The sequence below is a fragment of the Doryrhamphus excisus genome, chromosome 8 (genome assembly GCF_030265055.1).
Source record: "Doryrhamphus excisus isolate RoL2022-K1 chromosome 8, RoL_Dexc_1.0, whole genome shotgun sequence".
In the NCBI taxonomy this organism is placed as follows: Eukaryota; Metazoa; Chordata; class Actinopteri; order Syngnathiformes; family Syngnathidae; genus Doryrhamphus; species Doryrhamphus excisus.
Window position 1 is genome coordinate 17,154,251 of NC_080473.1, and position 22,910 is coordinate 17,177,160.

At 41.2% G+C, this 22,910-nt stretch overlaps 1 protein-coding gene across 3 annotated transcripts in view; it reads right to left on the reverse strand.

Moving 5' to 3' along the window:
• stard13b (StAR-related lipid transfer (START) domain containing 13b) overlaps positions 1-17,861 on the reverse strand; it is a 63,181-nt gene extending 45,320 nt beyond the window's left edge. The window contains exons 1-5 of one of the 3 annotated variants that reach the window (XM_058081017.1): positions 17,700-17,861; positions 14,977-16,578; positions 9,794-9,925; positions 8,477-8,596; positions 4,710-4,743 (exon numbers count right to left, since the gene is read on the reverse strand). In XM_058081017.1, the coding sequence (XP_057937000.1) occupies positions 4,710-4,743; positions 8,477-8,596; positions 9,794-9,925; positions 14,977-16,530 (1,840 nt within the window). In that variant the 5' untranslated portion in view covers positions 16,531-16,578; positions 17,700-17,861. Of the gene's footprint in view, positions 1-4,709; positions 4,744-8,476; positions 8,597-9,793; positions 9,926-14,976; positions 16,638-17,699 lie in introns of all 3 variants that reach the window. The other 2 variants (XM_058081016.1, XM_058081018.1) reach the window with 2 other exon arrangements.
• Positions 17,862-22,910: the final 5,049 nt, after the last annotated feature.

Here is a 22,910-nt window from a genome sequence, read left to right on the forward strand (position 1 = left end):
TCACCCATTCTCATTATGTCTCTGGCCAAAGTCAGTCACTAACTAAATGTGCAAGCAATGGTTTGTTCCGATTTCAGCCAATCTGAGGGGAGATAGATGTTCCACTCTAGTTGATTGAAATGTACAGCTTAAAAGTACCCTGACATGGTGGAGTACAAAAACAAGAGTAATAAAAACAGTTAGCAAGGCAGCTTAGAGTATATCATCATCATATAGCTCACATCAGTTGCCTTCACGCCCCTATTTCCTATGTCCTCCATCATCGCCTACTCTGATGTGTTTATAACGACACCCCGGTGCAAGGAGAAGCCGAGCGACTGTGCAGTTGCAGCTGTCTGTGGGGGGGTGAAACAGTCAATAGTGACCCTGGCTAGAGACCAGGGCTCTGAGAACAGCTGAGGAACACGCCAGAGACAAAAACAGACAGAAACAGAAACCCTGCTATGATGCATTGCGGACATTATATAATCCTCCCTGGTGTGTCGTTTGTAACCGGACCGATGCTGAACACACAGTTGGATGCGCACAGAGGACATGTTTTAACAGCACATGACACGGAATACACTCTTAATTAATCAAGTCAAGCTTTTTTTTTAATCATAGTAGTTAGTGGGAACAGTTTGGGGAAGGCCCTTTTCTGCTCCAGCATGACTGTATCGGTCTTCTGGATGAATGGAGCAAAAAATTCCCACAGACGCACTCCAGTGTCTTGTCATTCCCAGAAGAGAGGAAGCTGTTATTGCTGTAAGGCGAGGGAACACCTTCATATTTTCACATCCTGTTAATACACGTGCTAATTCATTTGTCCATATTGTTTACCCGTGCTTCACTTATTAGTCATCAGTACTACCACTGCAGTACAGTATTGTTTTGGTTGTTTATTTCTTTCCTTTTAGTCCAGGCAGATGCCCCTTCTAAGGTAGCAAAAAAAAAAATGACATGACTCACATTCAAAGCAGTAAAAGCATCAACATACGCTTTGTCACTCATCAAAGTTTAGTGACAATGTTTTGCGCGTTTACCTTGGCCATTCAAGTACAGCATATAAAAAATAAAATAATATAAAAATCTATATATATATATAGATAGATAGATTTTTATATTATTTTTTTTGATGATTGTATATATATAAATATATATACATATATTATAATTATATTATATAGTAATATATAATACTTATTTATAATTATATTATAATTTTATATATGTTAAAAAATATTATTATTATTCATGAATGGGTTAGAACGTCTTATCAATGACAAGGGTTAACTTCTTTTTACACTTTTATGGCTATGGTTAAGTGCTCAGGCCAACCAAAACGTTAATCGCGTTATTGTGAAAAATCACATTGAAAGGCATATATATTTTCGTTGAAAATATTTTTATTTTTATTTTTTTTGGGGGGGGGGGGGGGGGGGGTCAATTTTTGTCACGTCTTCCGGGACGAAATGTGACACATACACCAGACGTTCCCACATGGAAGTTCCTGTTCACTACAATGCATTCTCTGTTGTTATGGTCCATCCATCCATTTTCTATACCGCTTATTCTAACGAGGGTGGCGGCCATGCTGGAGCCTATCCCAGCTGTCTTCGGGCGAGAGGCGGGGTACACCCTGGACTGTTCACCAGCCAATCACAGGGCACATATAGACAAACAACCATTCACACTCACATTCATACCTATGGACAATATGGAGTCGCCAATTAACCTAGCATGTTTTTGGAATGTGGGAGGAAACCGGAGTACCCGGAGAAAACCCACGCATGCACGGGGAGAACATGCAAACGCCACACAGAGATGGCCAAGGGTGAAATTGAACTCGAATCGAACCCAGGTCTTTCTGATCTGTGTGAACTACATGCTAACCACTCGTCCACCGTACGGCCCTTTTATATTTATATTTTTTTCTATTATGCCCGCTTGTTGTGGTGGAGGCTTTTGGCGGAACACCCAAAAAGACGAAGGAAGCAATGCAACAATGCATCTAAAGGGTCGTCTTTGATTGCAGCATCACGGTTATATAATCAGTGATTGTTGCTCACTGGTCTTTTATTATAGCAGTCAGTAATTACTGACGGTCAAAAAAAAACGTTATCATAACACAATATCAGTGAATATGATTATTGTGTTATTGTTGTGAATATGTCACTTTCTTGGCTTTGCTGAGAGTTGATTGCTGTATGTGTGTACATACACTATTAGAAACAGGCCTTTTTGGATCTTTGACTTCAGCTCATGAAAAATGGGACCCAAAAAAGTGCATTTGTGTTATAGCCCCCATTATTTAAAAAAAAAAAAAAGATAATAAACAATAATGACAAATGTACTTGACATGAATCGCAGCTGTGTTGACAAACTTATTGATGGTATTCATGGTGGTCTCTGCGCTCAAGTTTCCAAGAATTACAGTTATGCTCGGTCACGGCAGATATTTCTCCCGTGCACACACACCCACACACACTAGTGCACCACACATTCATCGAGTGTTGCATAAAAGTGACATGGAATGTTTGCAGGCCACAATGTCCACTTGTGCTGTCCTGTCTCACCCACCCACACACACACACACACACAACAGACCATGTGAGAGTGCAACCTGAGCTTCAACTGACATTTTAGTCCAAATCCCACAGCTGCAGTTCACCTCCCAGAACCACATTGCCATTATCCATTATCCGGCATTATCCAAACAATGATCTGGCACGCTGCCTAATTTTAACGACATGCTCCCAAGTGTCCAATTTATACAAGGGATTTAAAGGAGGCGGGTACACTTGGACATTCCGGAGACATCAGCTGGGGCAGGAGGAGGGGACACCTGTGGCTGTCAGTCAATTATGTTCTAACACTGACTGCATATGGCGGCCCTGAGCGCTGCCACCATGCAGGCCTGCAGGACATCTAGCAGCCATGTAGGATCAACTCGATTTGCTCCAATGTGCCAGACAGGCCTGTGCAGTCATAACCACCACACTTTGTAAGTGATCTGGACATAAAGTTGTGTCTCAGAGACAATTTAATGGCAGCCTTGCTAAAATCCTTCACTTTCTTTTTCATGTTCCTAATTGCAAACAGAATTCCAGACATCGCTGTAAAAAAAAAAAAAAGTAGAAGGAGTGCACAGTGAAATTAGTAGACATTGATTGACGGTTCTTGTTCCTTTCATTGCAATGTAAACATCATTAACATCATATTCAACATGTGCAGACTTCTCTCTCGGCTATAAACATGACTGTGCATTTCATTTGCAAGCTCACTTGGTGCTTTCCCAGCATGCACAGAGAGGAAAACTTCAACTCTGTGTCACAGTAATGAAAAACTAGAAGGCAAAAAAGTGCTTGGTCTTCCTATCAATTAAAAAAATAAAGTACAATTTCCTCATTTACATTTTGAAAGTGAATTTAAATTACAATAACTTAAATTCATTCATTAATTTTATACGGCTTGTCCTCACAAGGGTCACGGGGGTGCTGGAGCCTATCCCAGCTGTCATCGGGCGAGAAGCGGGGTACACCCTGGACTGGTGGCCAGCCAATCACAGGGCACATATAGACAAACAACCATTCACACTCACATTCATACCTATGGACAATTTGGAGTTGCCAATTAACCTAGCATGTTTTTGGAATGTGGGAGGAAACCGGAGTACCCGGAGAAAACCCACACATGCACGGGGAGAACATGCAAACTCCACACAGAGATGCCCTATGGTGGAATTAAACTCGGGTCTCCTCGCTGTGTGGCCTGCACGGTGACCGAGTGGTTGGCCTGAATCTAATCATTTAAACTTGAGCAAAAATAATACAATAAACACTAGCTTACAACTTGTACCCATATTATTGAGATATTAGTATTTGTATATACTTTTCCGCCTCATTGGTCCCTGTAAGCAGAGGTGTTTATTATTGGTACACCGTGGCCCATGCATTTGATAATTATGTTTTTTCACTCACAAATTGCTGGATAACCTGCTTTGGAATCATAAGTCCAGGTGTGAAAAGCAGGTATATTTTTGGTAACGAAAAAAGGGTTGGAATATTTTGTTGCATAATCAGATAATATTACAATTATATATAATTCTGTTAAAATAAAAAAATAAAATACAATAAATATAAAATAAAAATATATATAAATAAATAAATTAAAAAAGTATTTTTAGCAATAAAGATGAAGTAATATATTGATTATTACACACATTATTTCCAGGCTTTTGCAGGCCTCATGAAATGATCGGATGGGCCAGATCTGGCCCACAGGCCTTTAGTTTGACACCTGTGCTATAAAGTGTACTTGAGTATCTATAGAAAAGTGTTGCATAAAGACAGTGTACATTATTATTATTATTATTATTATTATGAGGATGAATAATAACATATCCATTTGTTGCCTAATTTTTTATCTTCATGAGACATTGCATGAATTCATAACAAAATGATATCAAGCCACACATGGAGCCAATCTGAGACGCTCCTTGCACATTCAAATAAAACCAACATGGGCAAGCACTTTGGCAACAGAGGTGAGGAAAAACCTCCTTGGGAGATTCCAGCGTTGTGGGAACAATTCGGGGAAGGCCCGAATGTGCAAAGCACTGTCAATGAAGGCATGTTTGGGTGAGTTTAGTGTGGAAAAACAAGGCCATCAAACACATTCGGAATGGACAAGAATGGAGATGACAACAAGACACAAAGAAGCTGTCCTACCTGCTGCTGCTTCATTGGTCATCTTGTTCAAACCCTGAAAGACAGAAGAGAGAGGAAAAGTGAATACATTTTACATTTTTCGGTCATTAACTGTTTCCCCAAAAGTCCTCTGCTTGTGCAACATTTTTTGTCATTTTCCTCTGGTTTACACCCCCATGTGTACTCACTCACCTGTTTTCCACATCTATCCCTGATGGAGAAAAAAAGTGCTGTGACGGGCCCTCACTGTGTCCATTTCAATTTCTATCAGCTCGCACTGCTGGGCTGGTGGTGTGTTTTCCATGCTCTCCATATTGTCACGTTTCTCAATGGATTCAAACTGTGTATTCTAGATGTGTATTCTTTTTTTGAAGGAGAATGGCGGATAATACTGATAATTCTGAGCTGTAATTCATGGGTTAGGATATAGGGGGCAGTGACGTTTGTCTGCTAGTTAAGCCAGTGCAAGACAGAAGAAGAGTTGGAAAGTTATATTGTGCCTATTGAAGTGTGGAGTGCATTTTGCTGTATAGAGTGGTGTTTTGTAGACGCTAATAAAAGGCCCCTCTATGTCTCTCAACTGGCCTGGGAGGAGCTGGGCGAGGTAGCCGGGCTAAGGAGGGGGAAGTCTGGGATTCCCTGCTTGGGCTTCCCGGTCGCCTGACCTCTGATGGACAGAGGATGGATAGATGGATAGGATTCCTTATTTATAAAATGAATATTTTCATAAGGCTAACCGAGTGGTTAGTGCGCAGGCCACACAGCAAGACGACAGCTGGGATAGGCTCTGCATGCTCCGGTTTCCTCCCACATTCCAAACACATGCTAGGTTAATTGGACACCCCAAAATGTCCATAGGTCTGAATGTGACTGGCGACCAGTCCGGTGTGTACTCCGCCTCTCGCCAAAGACAGCTGGGATAGGCTCCAGCATGCCCGTGACCCTATTGAGGATAAGTTAGAGCATAGAGAACCCATTTATGACCTTCTAAATGTGTTTTTGTACATTAATAGAGCCCTCCGGACATGAAACAACACCCTTATAGTCACCCTTACACTTGTATTATGAAATATAGTAGACATAATAAGAGTAAATAAGACACGTAAGAAATAATATAGAGTTCCTTGGTATTTCATTTTTTACTTCTGGCTTCTGTGTAGTATTTCCTGCAGTGGCTATTCATCATTGTAACATCACTGACACTTAGGGACCAGCGTAGAGGACTACATATCACATCTTTGAATGTGTCTTCAAAATGCCTTATATTTGTATTTTAGTTCATTTAGCCATTTAGAAAAAAAAAAATCACACATCTTAAATGAGAATGTTTTGACTAAATTAGGCTGTATTTAACCACGAAGCAATCATGATTTATTAAATAAGATATTTTGGAAAAACTATGATAGAGTTAGAATTGGAAGCGTGAAGTTGCTAGAGATACTATGTTGAGAAAATGTTGGTGGAAATCTGGATTGTACAGTATATTGCAATGAGTTTTATTTCAAATTTGATATGGGCTCCAGCATTTGCCACCGATTTCCCAAGCCGCCTGAGAACCACACTATCTGAACTCCTGTGAGATGGAAGACATCACCTCTCGTATTCGCCATAGGTTTAATTCCCATACCTCATGGAACATTCATTAATTTTCTACCGCTTATCCTCACGAGGGTCACATGGGTGCTGGAGCCGACCCCAGCTGTCTTCGGGCGAGAGGCGGGGTATACCCTGGACTGGTCGCCAGCCAATCACAGGGCACATAACGGGGAGAACATGCAAACTCCTAGCTGTGAGGCCTGAGTGCTAACCGCTCGTCCGCTGTGCAGCCACCTCATGTAACATACGTATACAATGAAAGTGAGAAAAATATTACAATAAATAATTTTTATAATTAAATTATTACAATAAATTACAATAAATTATTTTTGTTCATTTTTGTTCATTTTTATTCATATATGTGTGTAATATATATTCATATTGTATGAATAAAAAAAGATACCTTGCTGTACCTTAAATAGTAGCTGTTCGGCAGTCATGTGACCAAAGGAACATACCACTTCTTTGTGCAAGGAACGATACGGAAAATATTCACAATGATAAATCTTACTGACAAAATAAAAGTCAGCATTCCAGATTAGCTGCACGCTGATGCAAATAAGAGATGCATTCCATTTTTTTGCGGTGCCAAAAGGCCCCCATAAAATATATCTCTGCTCAAGAACCGGTTGACACGTTGGACCTGGTCGGGGTTGTGATTCCATCTGCATCACATTCCCACTCCCTGCTGTCAGATGTTTCATATGGAGCTCTTATGTAAGACACACACACACACTGAGAAAGAGGGAAAAATCTGTTCATGCGCAATTGTTGTTGGCCCCTTGTCTCATCTGTTTTTCTACATTTCAAACGACGTTCCCGGGATCTGAGGCCAAAACGGTCAAGGTCAACTGGCAGCCTTGTCCTGTCGGCATATCCATGAAACATTCCCAGCTGTTTCTGTGCCTGCTACCATGTTTTAACCCGCGATGTGTCACAATTTTCAAGAGGAGGGAGGCAGCTGGCATCTGATTCCACAGACAAACTTTATGAGAAATGCAGGAAAAGGAACATTTGTTCCCTCGAGAATCTTTTGACCGTATAGCTACAATTGGATGAAATTGAACATATTTTCAACATTACAAGCTGAGCTAGTATATATATATATATATATATATATATATATATAGCAATCACAATGAACAACTGTAAATGTTTCAATATATTTATGATGAGTGCTATTGGCCAGCGGTACCGTGTAAGGGGAAAAAGTTTCAATTTCAAGGTCCGCTACCTGTCATTAAAAAAATTAAAAAGGGGGGCACCAAATAATGTCAAAATAATAATATATTAAATTATTATAAAGTTGTTATTATTATTATTAAATAAATTATTATTAACTAAAAATAATAGTGACTATTATTTGATGAATACAGTATATACATGAATAAAATTAAAGCAATGAAATAAAACATAAAACATATTTAATTGAAATGCTAATTATTTTAAATAATTTTTCATAATAGATTTTATAATGGTTATTTTTTTGAAAATCTCAATTATTACCACTATTTTTCTTGTAAGTTTTAGTAGTATCACTTATTATTGTCAGCATCAGTATCAGTAGTATCACTTATACTATTATCATACATTTTTTATGCCACTTAATCCTCAGGCTGCAGCCTATTCCATCTGACAAGGGGCGGGGTGGTCGCCAGCCAATCACAGGGCACATATAGACAAACAACCATTCACACTCACACTCATACCTATGGACAATTTGGAGTCACCAATTAACCTAGCATGTTTTTGGAATGTGGGAGGAAACCGTAGTCCCCGGAGAAAACCCGCGCATGCACAGGGGGGAACATGCAAACTCCACACAGAGAATCAAACTTGATTGTGTGGTTTGTAATACATTAAATATAGTCTATTGTTATTATGTATCACCAACATTTTAGAATTTAATGTGACCTTCCTTGGCAGAGTACCTCCAAAACACACAAAAATACAGTTAAATATATCGTTAGTATAATTAGTTTCAAAATTGTTATTCATATCATTTATTTTTTGGCATTATAATGGATTTTAAACCTGAGTTGTGCAAGTTCCAGTGTGAACTATACCTGGACTACCAATAAGGTTCTAACGTTGCCGATCAGTCTGGTTGCACTAAAAGGATGCTAATTGCATAGCTAGATCGGACCACTGAGGACGCATGTGGTCAAAGCAGCATTCCCACGGACACTTACCGCCTTCTTGCTTCTCGTCCTGGTTCCCACGGAGGCGCCACGAGGAAGACAAGATCTGCTTTGGCTGGCCCAATCCCCTGTCTCAGCTCGCTCATTCAGGCTTTGGTTCAATGTGGAGCGCTGAAACAACATCACAACAACATTCAAAACCCAATCTCTGTCCAAACTGGACCAGACTAGACCAGGACAGGATGGTTGCGGTAAAAGAAAACAAAAAGGTCAACGTCTATGGTGGGCAAAGCAACGTCTCCACTGGGCCATTCAGCGTGACGGAAGCACACAAAGACGCCTGTATGTGTGGACGCTCCTTTGAGAGGACAGAGACTATGACCTTGTCAAATATGCCAGTAAAGATGTCTTGTCTGGCCCGGTCGCCTGTCATTCCTTAAAGCTAGCACCACTGAATGCTTGGGATGGTTCTGCAGATGCCTGCCAGGCATACTACTCCCTCAGAACCATTCCTAAAGAGCCCCATCATACAAAACACAACAGCTCCTCTGTGCAGCCTCACACACATGGACCCCAAAAGAAGACTTTTGTCCCTAAATGCTACCTCCGGGAGCACAATGGCCGCCTGTTCTCAGCTGAGGACGTGCAGACCTCCATCAGGAAAACACAGCAAATTTAGAAGGGCGGCCCGACAAAGATGGCTATGTCCGAGCGGGGACCGTGTCCTCGGATGGAACTAGAAGAAGACAACGTCCTTAGATCAAAGCCAGCTGGCTGTACATTCACTACCGGGCTGAATAACACTGCTGGACAGAGGACTGTAAACGGATTTAGGAAAGACTGACAGCATGACCAAGAATGCCGAAATGTTCTGGATGTCCAACCAACAGTACAGCACAGCACATGTCAATAACACTGCAGTCACGTGAAAACATGAACTCACTCTTCTACTTCTGAACCGCTTCATACAAAAAAAATTGCCGAAACACCCACCTCTGCTGCGTTGCTTGTGTTAGTTACTATTTCTCTGGCAAATACACCACATGATGGCGCTATTTACCCCATAAGATCAATTGACAGTTCATTTCTCACACAGCTCAACACTCTACAAAACTACCCACAGTCATTTTTGGGTGTTTGGTCGAAATGCAACAAGATTTGGTATGGACCTTTAGTGGACTGACAAACACTTGTGTGTCAAATTTGAGCAAGATTGGTTGAAAAACATGGCCGTCATCAAGGAAAACGTCTTTGGAAGGGCACAGGCGAGGCTTGGCAGCTCAGTCACTGACCATTTGTCTAATAAAATTCTATTACATTTATGCAAATAAACACAATCCACTACCTTTGATCGTTTGAGAGACTCACCTGTTTCTTGCGGGCGGTGCAAGGTGTGTCAGAGGGGGAGGAGCCAGCACTCAGAGCCTCCTCGATGTCCAAATTGAGCTGGTCCAGCTTCCTCAACAGTTGGCTCATGGACTCACACCAGGGAGACTTCAACTGTATAGTATAAGTAGTGAATAAGTTGTTATGCTTTTTCTTAAATTCATTCATTCATTCATTCATTTTCTACCGCTTTTCCTCACAAGGGGGTGCTGGAGCCTATCCCAGCTGTCTTCGGGCGAGAGGCGGGGTACACCCTGGACTGGTGGCCAATCACAGGGCACATATAGACAAACAACCATTCACACTCACATTCATACCTATGGACAATTCGGAGTGGCCAATTAACCTAGCATGTTTTTGGAATGTGGGAGGAAACCGGAGTACCCGGAGAAAACCCATGCATGCATGGGGAGAACATGCATACTCCACACAGAGATGGCCGAGAGTGGAATTGAATCCTGGTCTCCTAGCTGTGAGGTCTGTGCGCTAACCACTCGACCGCCGTGCTGCCCTCCTCCACCCCAAAACGACAATGATGCCCTATTTACATAACGTGACCGACATATTAACCAAGCTACAGCGGCATTGTTACACCAAAGAACTACTTTTCTGGTGTAGTGACACAGCGCCTCACACCACTCTCTATGCGGCTGTTGTTGATGGAAGTATAGCATTCGTAAGTATTACATGTCATCATGAATGCTTGAGGTGAACATAAATGTTGAAGCAACAACAAAAACAAGCTTTGTGGTTAGGTTGAGATGCTCCACATGGAAATGTGATCACTCTGCCACTTCTGGGGGTGAAAGAGCAGAGCAGGAGGGAGGTCTGCTGCAGACATGTGTGCCATGTGGAGAGTGATGGAATTCCCGGCTCTGGCTTTCACTGCTCCCTCTCAACACAGACGGTGTATATAAATAGAGCATCCTCACGGGGGGCCTCAAGATGTGTAGGCTGGCCCTCATAAATCATATCTTAAGTCACCAAACCGTTATCATCATCATAACTGCGTACCTACTAGCACACATCAGTGCCCATGAATGTGATGTACAACATTATCATATTGAAAACCTAAATCTACTTCTCAGCTCCTCATTGAGTCCATGTTTGACCTCCTGTTTTGTCCTACTGGGATACAGCAGGAGGTCAGCAAAGAATTTCACATTCACATTCCAAAAACATGCTAGGTTAATTGGTGACTCCAAATTGTCCATCGGTATGAATGTGAGTGTGAATGGTTGTTTGTCCATCAGCTGGGATAGGCTCCTGCATTTTCAATACTCCTTCCATTGCCTAGCTAAACTTTCTCTAAAAGTTATCTAAAGATTTAAGGAGGCAGACACCAGATGATCCATTTTCAACTTTTTTTTTTTTTTAACCACTCAATCCCAGAGGAATGACCTAAATCTGGCCAATCCCCGGCTGACCCTCCCCAGGGCTGAAGATGTCACCTGGGGTCAGGGAGAGATGAAAAACTGCGGAGGTGAGTGGAAGGGATGGGGGGTGGGGGGTGTCTGAAGTTTGACATGGAAGCGACATGTTTGGACAGCGTGATCCTGTGCATCTGTCAGACATGTCTTGATGAGGTCATTGCCTTTCTTTTTCATATTTGACCTTTGGTGGTGTCTCAAGCGGCACTGATGGCAAAAACACTGACTGTCCAGGACATGGACAGTCTGGACTTCTAATGTCCTCTTCCTGTTTAAGTACATTTCACTTGTTAGTCAGTCGACACTCAGTGCAACAACTGGAAAAGTTGCTTCTAATATTTTGACCATCTCGTGCTTCTAAATAAACTAAAAAAAAAAAAATATTAGAAAATACATACAATCATCAAATGGATATGAAATAAATCATACTGAACCATATTGAAAGGCAAATATACAATATTAACATGTTGACGGACACCTGCACCTAATCTTATGTACTAATTAATAATACTATATTTTGTCATGGTATATTTTAGTCACTTAGAACTGCTGCATATATTATAACTGAAGAGGATGGTAATAATGCTAAAATAATTTACTAATATGTTAAAGTAAGAAAATATTTTTTTTCAAAAACGAATACATTATTATTCCCATATTATTGTCAAATAAATAGAATTTTCATATGCAGACTCTCGTGCAGCTGAACAGCGCTTAAAAAATAAAAATATTTGAAAAAAATATAGTCAAGATATTTCTTGACATTTTAAATATGATTGTATAGTTTTCAACTGAGGGCCACATACTGGAAAAATAAATCAAAGCTTGCAGGGGGGTGACCTTGATAATTTTCAACTTTTTTTTCTCATTTTGACCAAGCTATTTTGAATTATTTGTATCAACATTTCAGCTTTGTGTCTTTTTTTATCTGTTTTTTCCTTTTTGTGTCAAATTTTGTTTAGTGTGCTGCAAAGGCCATTTAAAAAAATACTGCATGGAATAAAGAGTTGCAAGCAGAATTGCTGCAAATGTCGACATTCTTTTGAAGGACCACAAAAGTTTCCAAAAAAATTTCCTCAAGTCATGAAATAAGAAAAGTTGCAATAAAAAAAGAGGCCGACAGGAAAAGCGAGGCCCTTGCGTCCTACAAGAAGCCATGTAAGAAACGCATGCCTCACTGCAGTCAGACACACACGCACGCACACTATCTCTTTGTCTGCACCGTGACATCCCCACATTTTTTTGGAATGTGGCCACTGAGAATAAACCAGATTCCAAAGGAGGTTTGAGTGAGATCCATCTCATCCCTGGCCTTTCTCCCATCCATCCATACAGCCATCCTGGCACCATGACAACACGACTGCTATGAGTCAATCCAATTGAGATGAATGCCTCCGTGTTATCTCGTGGGGGACAACTATAACTTTATCAGCACAAATTGGCTAACATTGTGAGGCCCAACATTGCGTCTTTGACATGGAAATGAGGAGATGGAGTGTGAGGGGTTCTGGGCTGGCTGCCTGCTCGCTCGCCACCCACAGAGAGTGCCACAGATCACCATGGAGTTGTGTCAGTGAGTCTGACGCTGCAGCCAATCGTGCAAAAGGCCAGCAGCTACCCGAATCACTGCGGGAATACTTTACACTACTTATATGCTGCTGGAAGTCATCGTGAAGCCTCTGGAAGTCTTCGGAATGACCTCCATCATGCAAGCAAGCTGAGAGAAGACATGACGAAAAATCACGCATGTATCGCCCCCTTATGGTTAAATTGACAATTGCATCAGGTGTCTACCTAACAAGGCACATTGAAAATAGAATAACACTATTAACAAAATATTACTTCTCTTATTTTAAAAATGCATTAGTAATTTTGCATGGAAAAATGCTGTGGTCTTACACGAATAAAGTTACAATATTAACATTAGCATATTAACAATATTAACATAAAGAATCTGATTTTCCACAATGTTGAAAAACCAAGAATTCCAGTAGTAAAATCATATTATTACAAGAATAAAAAATGTAATATTACAAGAATAAAATAGCAAATTTGAAAATATATATATATTATAAGGAGAAAGTCAGAAGTCCTTTGCACGAAATAAAAAAATGTTAAATTACGCAAACAAAGTAGAACTATAGAGAATAAAGTCAGAGAATAATATTACAAAAAAACATCATACCATATAGTCAGATATTATGAAAATAAAGTGGCAATGTATTTCCACAATACCACTGCAATTTCACAAGATTTTGTGTTAATATTTCAATAGTAATGTCATAGTGTTGTGAAAATAAGGAAAAAGATGTTTAATTTTTTTTTTTTTAAGTCAGTTAACAAAATGTGATTTAATGAGAATAAATTTGACCTTGACTTTATTATGCTTTTTCTAAACATCATTCTCGTCAGTGTAGCCCTATTACAGTTGGGCTGCAACTGGTTATTTTATATATCAAGCTATCGGATCGGCATTAAACAGAGCAAATCAGTATCAACCAAACCAAAAAAACGGCTTGGTCTGTAACATATGAAAACAGAGGCACACGTGTCCATCACTGATTTCCAAAGTCAAAGCTGATGTGTGTGAATAACTTGGATTGACTAAAACACAAAGACAGTAGGTCTCACTGTGGAAATGTTAAAACACTCAAATCAGGGAGGCTGAAATGAGAGGATATTCAAATGTAATAATCAAAAACTAACACCTTGACTGATTGGATAATCAATTAATCTAATCTATACTACAGTACTACTAACACTACAGTATATTTCTTTCACTTGGAGTGTGTATAGTATTTGTAAAAATGCCTCCTATGTAGAAACGTGAGGATGGAGATCAACTTTCCATATGAAATGAATACCAGAGAAGCCATTGTTTCAGTATTGAGGCGCTCGTGAACAGTGACGGCATAAGAAGCGGTGACCTGCTGCAGTTTGGTAATATTTACAACAGGCTGCCTGGATTCCACGCATTCTTCCTCTGCTTTTCAAAACAACAAGAGTGTCTCTCAGCACGCTGAGGTGCAGGCATTCGTGCCACACTGAAGAGTCTCATCTTTACGCCAACCATTATCTGCACTCGCAGCCGTGACACCGACGTGTCATTTGATACGCCACTACAGATAACCGCTCAGCGCATGTACACATGATTTTTAACTGGCCAATAAACAGGAGGAAAGAGGTCGGGGATCAAAGGTTGTGCGAAAAGGCCACTTCTGGATAAGAAAACGGGAGTGGAGGGAAAGCAGAAGATGTTTGCGTCCCTACTGGATTTCACATATCATACACACAATACATGTCAGCAAGTCACAGCGGACTGTAGTACTCCCACACTGTAGTAATTGCCTCAAATGTGTACACTCGTGAAGCACTTTTTGGTGTAGAAAAGCGCCATTGGTTTTGAGGGTGCCATACCTTTAAGTAAAAAGGACATGAACCTGTAGAGTTAAGCAGGATTTCTCCCACATTCTAAAAACATGCTAGCGCTGGCGACCAGTCAAGGGTGTACCCCCGCGACCCTAATGAGAAATGGATGGAAGATTCTCCCTGTGCAGGTTTTTCCATCATTGCAATAAATGCACATACGATACTAAAAACTACCACCCGAAGGGCAAGAGTCCTTCTGATTTTAAATGCTGTCTGTCTTAAAGGTCAAAGGTCATTGTCTTCCCTACCATAATTACACTAGCGGCCCCACATGTATGATCAATACAACAGCACAAAGCTCCATACCTTCTTGCTGCTGTTTTCCGCCTCTTCTTCATAACCACATTGGTCACTTCCTGGTACACCATGGACGCCATCCTTCCTGTGTCTGTGATTGACAAGGAGCACACTGCTGGCCGACAGCTCCACGAACACATCATCATCCTCGTCGTTGTCACCGTCTCCCTGATTGTCATCTTCCTCGTCTTGTGAAGACTCTCCTTCGTCCGAGCTGCCGTTGATGCAGGCGTGATGCTCTGCGGAATCCGAGAAGGTGATGGAGCTCTGTTTGTGTTTGATGATGCGGGGAAGGTCTGGAGTTGAGTTCGGGTTGGTGAGGAGAGGTTCCTCAGAAGTCTGATAGGTATGGCTATTTGAGACAGTCTCTAAATGCTTGAAGACCACAATTCCTTCCAGATCTTCAGTTGCATCTCCAAGAATTTCATCACCCTGTTCTTGCACCTGTAAGCACAGATCATCTGAAACAGAACTGTCTTTTAGTCTGTCAGGAACTGGTTCTAGTGGTGAACAGCCTTGAGTCTCAGGAGGATCATTGCAGTGTCGCTCTTGGACTGGACGGGAATCACAGTCATCCTGATGTGATATCAGGTGTGCAGCTGCATCTCCAAGAATGTGTCCTTGGTCCTGTAAGCACACTTCCTCTAGCAGTTCTTGTTTATCAAGATCAACACAAACAGAACTGTCCATTAGTCCATCAGGTACCGGTTCCCACTGTAAGCAGTCTCGAGCATCTGGATGATCATTGCTTCTTAGGTCTTGGACTGGAAGATGACCACAATGGCCCTGAGATGAGCTCAGAAAATCCAGGTCTTTATCATGGGTTCCTCCAAGAATGGCAGACGGTTGATCACAGCGCTCTAAGGACTTAGAATCACCCTTTAGTACATCATACATATCTGAGCAGCATTGATCCTCAGGAAGATTATCATTCCCTCTGTGGTCCTGGACAGGAAGATGACCACAGGGGTCTTGGTGAGAGCTCCGTAAATTCAGATTTTGATCAACATATTCTGTTGTGTTATTGAGGCTAACATAAACAGAGCTGTTCTTCTGTAAGTTCTGACTTAGCGGGGAGCATGGATCCTGAACAGGACATAGACCACAATGGTTGTGGGGTGAAATCCTTATTGCAGCATCTCTTTGTCCAAGATCGTGAAATGACACATCCTCTACAAGTCCCTTGTTCTCAAGACTGACACAAACATAACTGTCCTTCAGTAAGTTCTGACTTTGTTCCAACTGCAAGGAGCATGGATACTGGACAGGATGTAGATCACAGTGGTCCTGGGGTGAAACCCTTATTGGAGCATCTCTTTGTCCAAGATCCTGAAACGACACATCCTCTACAGGGTCCGTGTTCTTAAGATGAATACAAACAAAACTGTCCTTTAGTCCGCTGTCTCGATGATCCAACTGCAAGCAGCATCGATCCTCAAGTCGATGGTCCGCCGTGAGGTCCCGTGAGCTGTTAACGGCACTTTCTGTTGAAAAGGCCAATTTGTCTGACACTGTGAGTGTAGACGGATGTCCTTCTAATTGCACCTCAGGCGGAAGCTCCATTGTTATTATCTTGTACAGTTTCTCATGATTTAATGTCCACGGTTGTTCCTGCCGGTAGTAAAAAAAAAGTCCATATTATCGAAGATGCTCAGTTCAATTGAGTCCACCTGAAAGAGAAATAAAAATATGACAGCAGATGTGGACAGCGTGTCTGTTTGCTAGGACACAAGCTCAAAAGTGACATATAGCCTCTGAATGTGTGTGTTTGTACGGCGTGAATGTGAACATCTGGCTCGGGCTGAGCCATTCAAGTCTGGATCTGTCTCACACTCAACGGCGGTGACATCACAACTTCAGAGGAATCCGACTGCTCTTCCCCACACGGTGATTTAGAGCGCCCCGCACCATTCATCAGGTCACAAGACGTCGCCGCTCAACTGCGGTTAACATCGCGCTCACCCCTTCATTACAGGCCCGTCTTTAAAACACACCTTGGATGGCCCTGAGACACAACATTCCACCATCGTCACTTGATCATCTCCCATGGGATTTCCTCGGGAGAGAAGGGAACCTCCATCAGGTCAATCAACACAGTTCCCAAAAAGATCAATCAAACATTTGTAAAGCATTTTCTTGTTATCCTACAAATAGGTTGTTTCTATGAGAACATGGCGGCTGACAGAGCAATGGCCTTGAGACGCTTGATTCACCACGTCCACCAGCACACACACATGCATACACACATCCACGCATGTTTGCTTTCAGGACGCGAGGCGATAAAGCAAGTACGTCAGACAAGGACAACATGTTCGTATCAGTTGGACACTAAACAACACTTACATAATAACAAACTTGAGTACTGTCTCTTAAACCATGCTTTCAGGAATAACCTTTTAAGGAACTGGTTGTGTCCAAACCAAGCACCCGCAGGCAATGTTATTGTTGTTACTGTCTTCCGTTATTGCTTTACTCTCTAAAATCTCCAGGCCAGATGAAAAAAAAAGCACAACCTGCTCTTGTTGTGTCATGTTTTTGCGCTGCGTATTGTTTTCTCTCTGTCCCCTCTTAAGCCATGTCCGGTGGCATTCGAAGATGACTAAATGAGATAGGAGGAGGAGTATTGGAGTATTCCAGACTCACCTGTTGTACACTAAATCTGTACCGGCACAAACATGATGAGTTAACTCTCATTAGTCATCACATTGTCAGGAACAACACAAAACACTCACCTGCTAGGCGGAGAACAGACGTGTTGCCCAAACAATGTCATCATGGCAAAACCATGCCGGGAGAGAAGGTCAGTCAGGTCCTTCACACTTAGCGAAGACGAGCTTGTCATCGCTAACATCACATCCTCCGCCTCCTCCTCCTGCAGGGGGGCTGCAGGAGCACTGGAAACCATTCAGAATATGCGCGAGGAGGGAGCGGGAATGTGTATATGTGAGGGAGAGAGATGGGAAAAGGGAGGAGAAAAAGGAAGCAAAAGGAGGGAGGCGGTAGAGAGATAGTTGGCACTGTGAATATATGTATGTACGAGAAAGGAGGTGGAGTGGGCTCGCGGGCCCTCGCCATGGAATGACGCCACTTGAGCGGGTTGAGCCTCGCAGGGACAAGATGGACAGTGACCCGGCGCTCCCAAGCAGGCGCTTTAGGAATGCTTTCAAGTCCAGGGAGAAAGTTGGAGTGATTTATACTGGAGAGCACTACACTTACAATGGTGTTTTCACTAACACTAAAAGCACTTATTCATTGGAAACTATCACCAAGGTCTTGTGGTATGATACTACAGTATCATAAGTATGTTATTGCCATGATTATATTGCACACAGTGGAGAAAGGACAGGGACAAGACAAGTCATAAAACATACCCAAATACCCAAAACAGCAATGTAAGAAGGACTATTTCAACAAATGAACTTGCAAACTTGTGTAGTAAGACCATTATATTTTAATATCACATTTTTAACCTTTTGAATCATTTTTATTTTTTTCTTTGCTAGTGTCTGTAACAAATCACAGTATTACTGGTAATACTGGTAATCCAAGCTATTCCACATAACCACACAAAAACCTCTCCGTCATTTCCGCTTCACCACATCGAAGGGAGTGAGTGTATGTTCCTTCATTCATTCATTCACATGCTCATTTCGGGGGCGAGGTCGTGACAAATCAGCCCCTCTTCTTTTGCCCCCGGGCCAAGAAAAAGAACTTCCCTCATTCACAAAATACCAAACCTGACTCTCTTTTCCAGGAAAAATGTAAAATACAGCTTGGACACGCATTCTCTTCATTTGGTACGACATCAATGGAAGAGCTGAACATTACTCACGTATAGAACAATCTCAAACTGTTGTTCCAATAAAAAGTGGTTAAAAATGGTATGGTATGGAGGCCAAAGACAGAAAAAAAAAAAAAACCCAAAAATAAATCTTCCAACTGAGCACAGCTGCAGCAGGAGCACTGTTTGGCCAGAGAGATAATGCTGTATGCCCAATTTTGAATGTTTCTCGACCTTTTGTTCCAAAAAAGTGAACAAGCATCTTCCTCAATGTCCTTGCTGAGGAGAAGTTTACATTTCTCCCGCGTGACTGAATGGGAATGCTAGTGAAGGCACGTACAACAGGTTCAGCTTGTGCCAGCCAGGAATGAGGACAATAGGAACACGACTGCTCATACGCATGTATTTATTGTATTTGACACGGAGCAGTTATTCTCTTACTGAGGTAGGAACTGCATTTGCTATTTTCCCCAACAATTTTTTAAATAGTGTATTGGATGTGTGCTGCTCAAAATCTGTAATTGATGCTGGAATTTAGACATATTTTTGTAATGTATATGCGAAGAAGTTGTAACTACATCTTAGCAGTGAATTAATTGTGAATGAATTCAGCTCTTAGCGCTCCAAATATTTCTTTCTTCTTCAATAATATTTGTACATTTTCTTTTCGTACTGTTACTTCATTCCCATAATGTCCATTAATTCATTTTCTACCGCTTATCCTCATGAGGGTTGCGGGCATGCTGGAACCTATCCCAGCTGTCTTCGGGCAAGAGGCGGGGCACACTCTGGACTGGTGGCCAGCCAATCACAGGGCACATATAGACAAACAACCATTCACACTCACATTCATACCTATGGACAATTTGGAGTCACCAATTATCCGATCATGTTTTGGCGATAATTAATCCTGGAGAAAACCTACGCATGCAAACTCCACACAGAGATGGCCAAGGGTGGAATTGAACTTGGGTCTCCTAGCTGTGAGGCCTGCATGCTAACCGCCGTGCAGCCCACAACATCATTCATTTCCCCCAAAACTTAGATAGACAGTGGGTTTGATTTTGATGCAGATCTGGATAAAGTTGTTGGGTCTTGTCATTTATTTGAACGGTGTACTAAGGCGGCTCACGTGGCGATGCAAAGTCTCATCTGGCCTGGCAGTGATGTGATAGAAATCTCAACATTCTTTGTTTTTCTTTTTCTAGTGTGCAGATAAATTACGTAACAGGGCACAGACCAACTGTCAACATCGCCAGAAGACATTCCGACAATACCAGAGTCTGACTCAATATCCCTGCTTTCTTTTTTTTGTTATTGTTGGTGGATTCCTCGGTGAGGTATCTACCGATCAAAACATCTTCTCTATGGTGATGGTTTCATTTTATTTTGTGCACTCATACAGGTTACATTGGAATACATCACATGTTATAATTCAAACTTCCACATGTCCAAATGAGATGAGATAATTATGACTTACCGTTGGGATATTTTTGTCAGAAACAGGCTTCCGTATTAAATACCATCGACTTCTATGTCGCATGTCCTCAGTCGGGTGCTTGAGTCTATCCCAGCTGACTTCCGGCAAGGGGCGGGGTTCATGAATATAGAAAAAATTAAAAAATGAGAAAATATGTGTTTTTTTTTGCAAAAATTGCAATATTTTTTTCAGAATAATTTAAAAACGTGATATAGTAAATGTCTAATCATTGCACAGAAAAAGTGTACTTTCTTTCATATTTGCTTGTATTGTAATGGCCAAAAATACTGCTTAAATGTTAATGTTTTGGGGGGATTATTGTACAGGGAGTGATTTAATTTTTATTCACAGATATTGCATCATCATGATCATAATATAACAATCATAATAATACTGTCAACAATACAGTATATGATGTTAACATTGGACTACAGGTTACTCCCTCCTCTATTAGATGTGTGCAGGTGTAATATAATGCAATTCATTTGGATCTTAATGAAGTCCTGTCTGACATTGAACTTCTCACACGGCAGGAATGAAACAGGATGTCACCTTCAATTTAAGTAGAATATACTGTTGGTGTTTATGGGTACATGAATAGATTAGAGGTGAATCATATACAGTCCATAACACTCGCACTCACAGAGAGCAACAAATTAATTCACTCCAACAACAACCTCGCCTGCTGCGACACGCTCTTACAATCAACCTGCAAATTCCTTCCGCTCCGACGCACTGAGCACTATAGTGGGGGCCGTGTTTTGATTGTGGTCGTACGTAATTGACAGGTATGTCTGATGAATACCCCCCCTCCCACACACACACACATAACTCTCCTCTCAATCCAATGAAACATGCTTCTTGGAATGTGATGAAAAAAAAACATCTCAAGGTGGCATGCAGCACCACATTCGGTGATGACAAGGTGTACGCCATACTGTAAAATACTGATAATATCATATTATATTATTAACTGTTATTATTATCTGTTATTTGTTATATACATTGTTATTTACTCATGGCTGCACGGCAGCCGAGTGGTGAGTGCTCAGGCCTCACAGCTAGGAGACTCAAGTTCAATTTCACCTTTGGCCATCTCTGTGTGGAGTTTGCATGTTCTCCCCGTGTATGCCTGGGTTTTCTCCGGGTACTCCGGTTTCCTCCCACATTCCAAAAACATGCTAGGTTAATTGGCCACTCCAAATTGTCCATAGGTATGAATGTGAGTGTGAATGGTTGTTTGTCTATATGTGCCCTGTGATTGGCTGGCCACCAGTCCAGGGTGTACCCCGCCTCTTGCCCGAAGACAGCTGGGATAGGCTTCAGCACCCCCCGCGACCCTCATGAGAATAAGCAGTAGAAAAGATGGTAGGTATGATTTTGTGAGCAGGACAACACTACATGCGATTTTGACGTGCTGAGTGAAAATCCATTCCAATTTGGTGTAAGTCTGGTTAAAACTGCTGACGGCTGAAAGTCAACATTCTCATGTGTCTCTGGTCCTAATGACTTATGTTATTCTTCATGAACCAGGAAGTAGGCTGCACAAATATGGAACTGTTTTTAACTGTTAGCGGTTTTTAATCCACTTGATGTGTTTGTGGAGATACCGTATCTTAAGCTGCTACTCTATGGAAAGTACAAAAACAAAAATCCATCAAAAACTTTCATAATCGTCACATATTTAAGCGCAGAGTAAATGTAACCTTCAGCGGTGTGGAACAGATTGCACAATTTCATTCACTGTACGTTTGCCAAGGGCTATGAACAGACGTAGATATAATAACAAGAAGACACCTGAAGATGACACATGTACTGGAACAGCAGACGTTAACCTTCAGAAATAGCAAATTCCTGCATATTTCATAGATTTAGTTTTACAAAGTACACAAATGAAATACAAGTGGTCCTTGCTTTACAACAAACCGTGTATACAAACACGCTCATTAAAAAATGGTGGTCTATAAACACGAGTCATGTGTTGTATTACATATAAATGTAAATATATACTGTACAAACACGGTTCAGTTTATCAGAAGAATGGTCCCTCCCAAGCGGGACCCTTGTGGTTCTCCACCCAGCAAATTCTTGTCATGCTACTGGCGGGAAGAAGCCCACAGCTGCCAGGATGCCTGACAGAAATGCAAGACAGATGGAGAGACGCAACAGTTGTATTTTGTACTCCATCACTGTGGCACATAAAGTGATGTAAAAAGCTAATAACCACCAAGTGATCTACAAAATTGTGATCATAGTCACATTTTTCAATCACGTTTTGATTGGCACTGGCTAAAATCTACTGACTTAACAATATATCTGTTATTTCGTTGTAGTTTGCACTGATGATACTGGATGATGAATAAAAGAGATGATATAAAATGACTGTTTTTGGTAATTTTAGGAATATTAGTAAAGTAAATTTGGAACTTTCTTTTATTTTTAGATTTTTAGTACCTTTGTCACATTTAAATTACTGTTATAACTTGTTCTTATATATTTTTAATGGAATGGAGCCACTGTGGCCATTCAGTTAATTAATGCTATGTCTGATTGTGATCTGATTCCAAAAAAGTATAGTATTCATCGTACATTAGTGCAGATGTCTGTATTATAGTACAGGTATGTGCAAATAATGGAATTTCAATTTGATATGAAGTATCCAATTTAAGATGCGCATACATT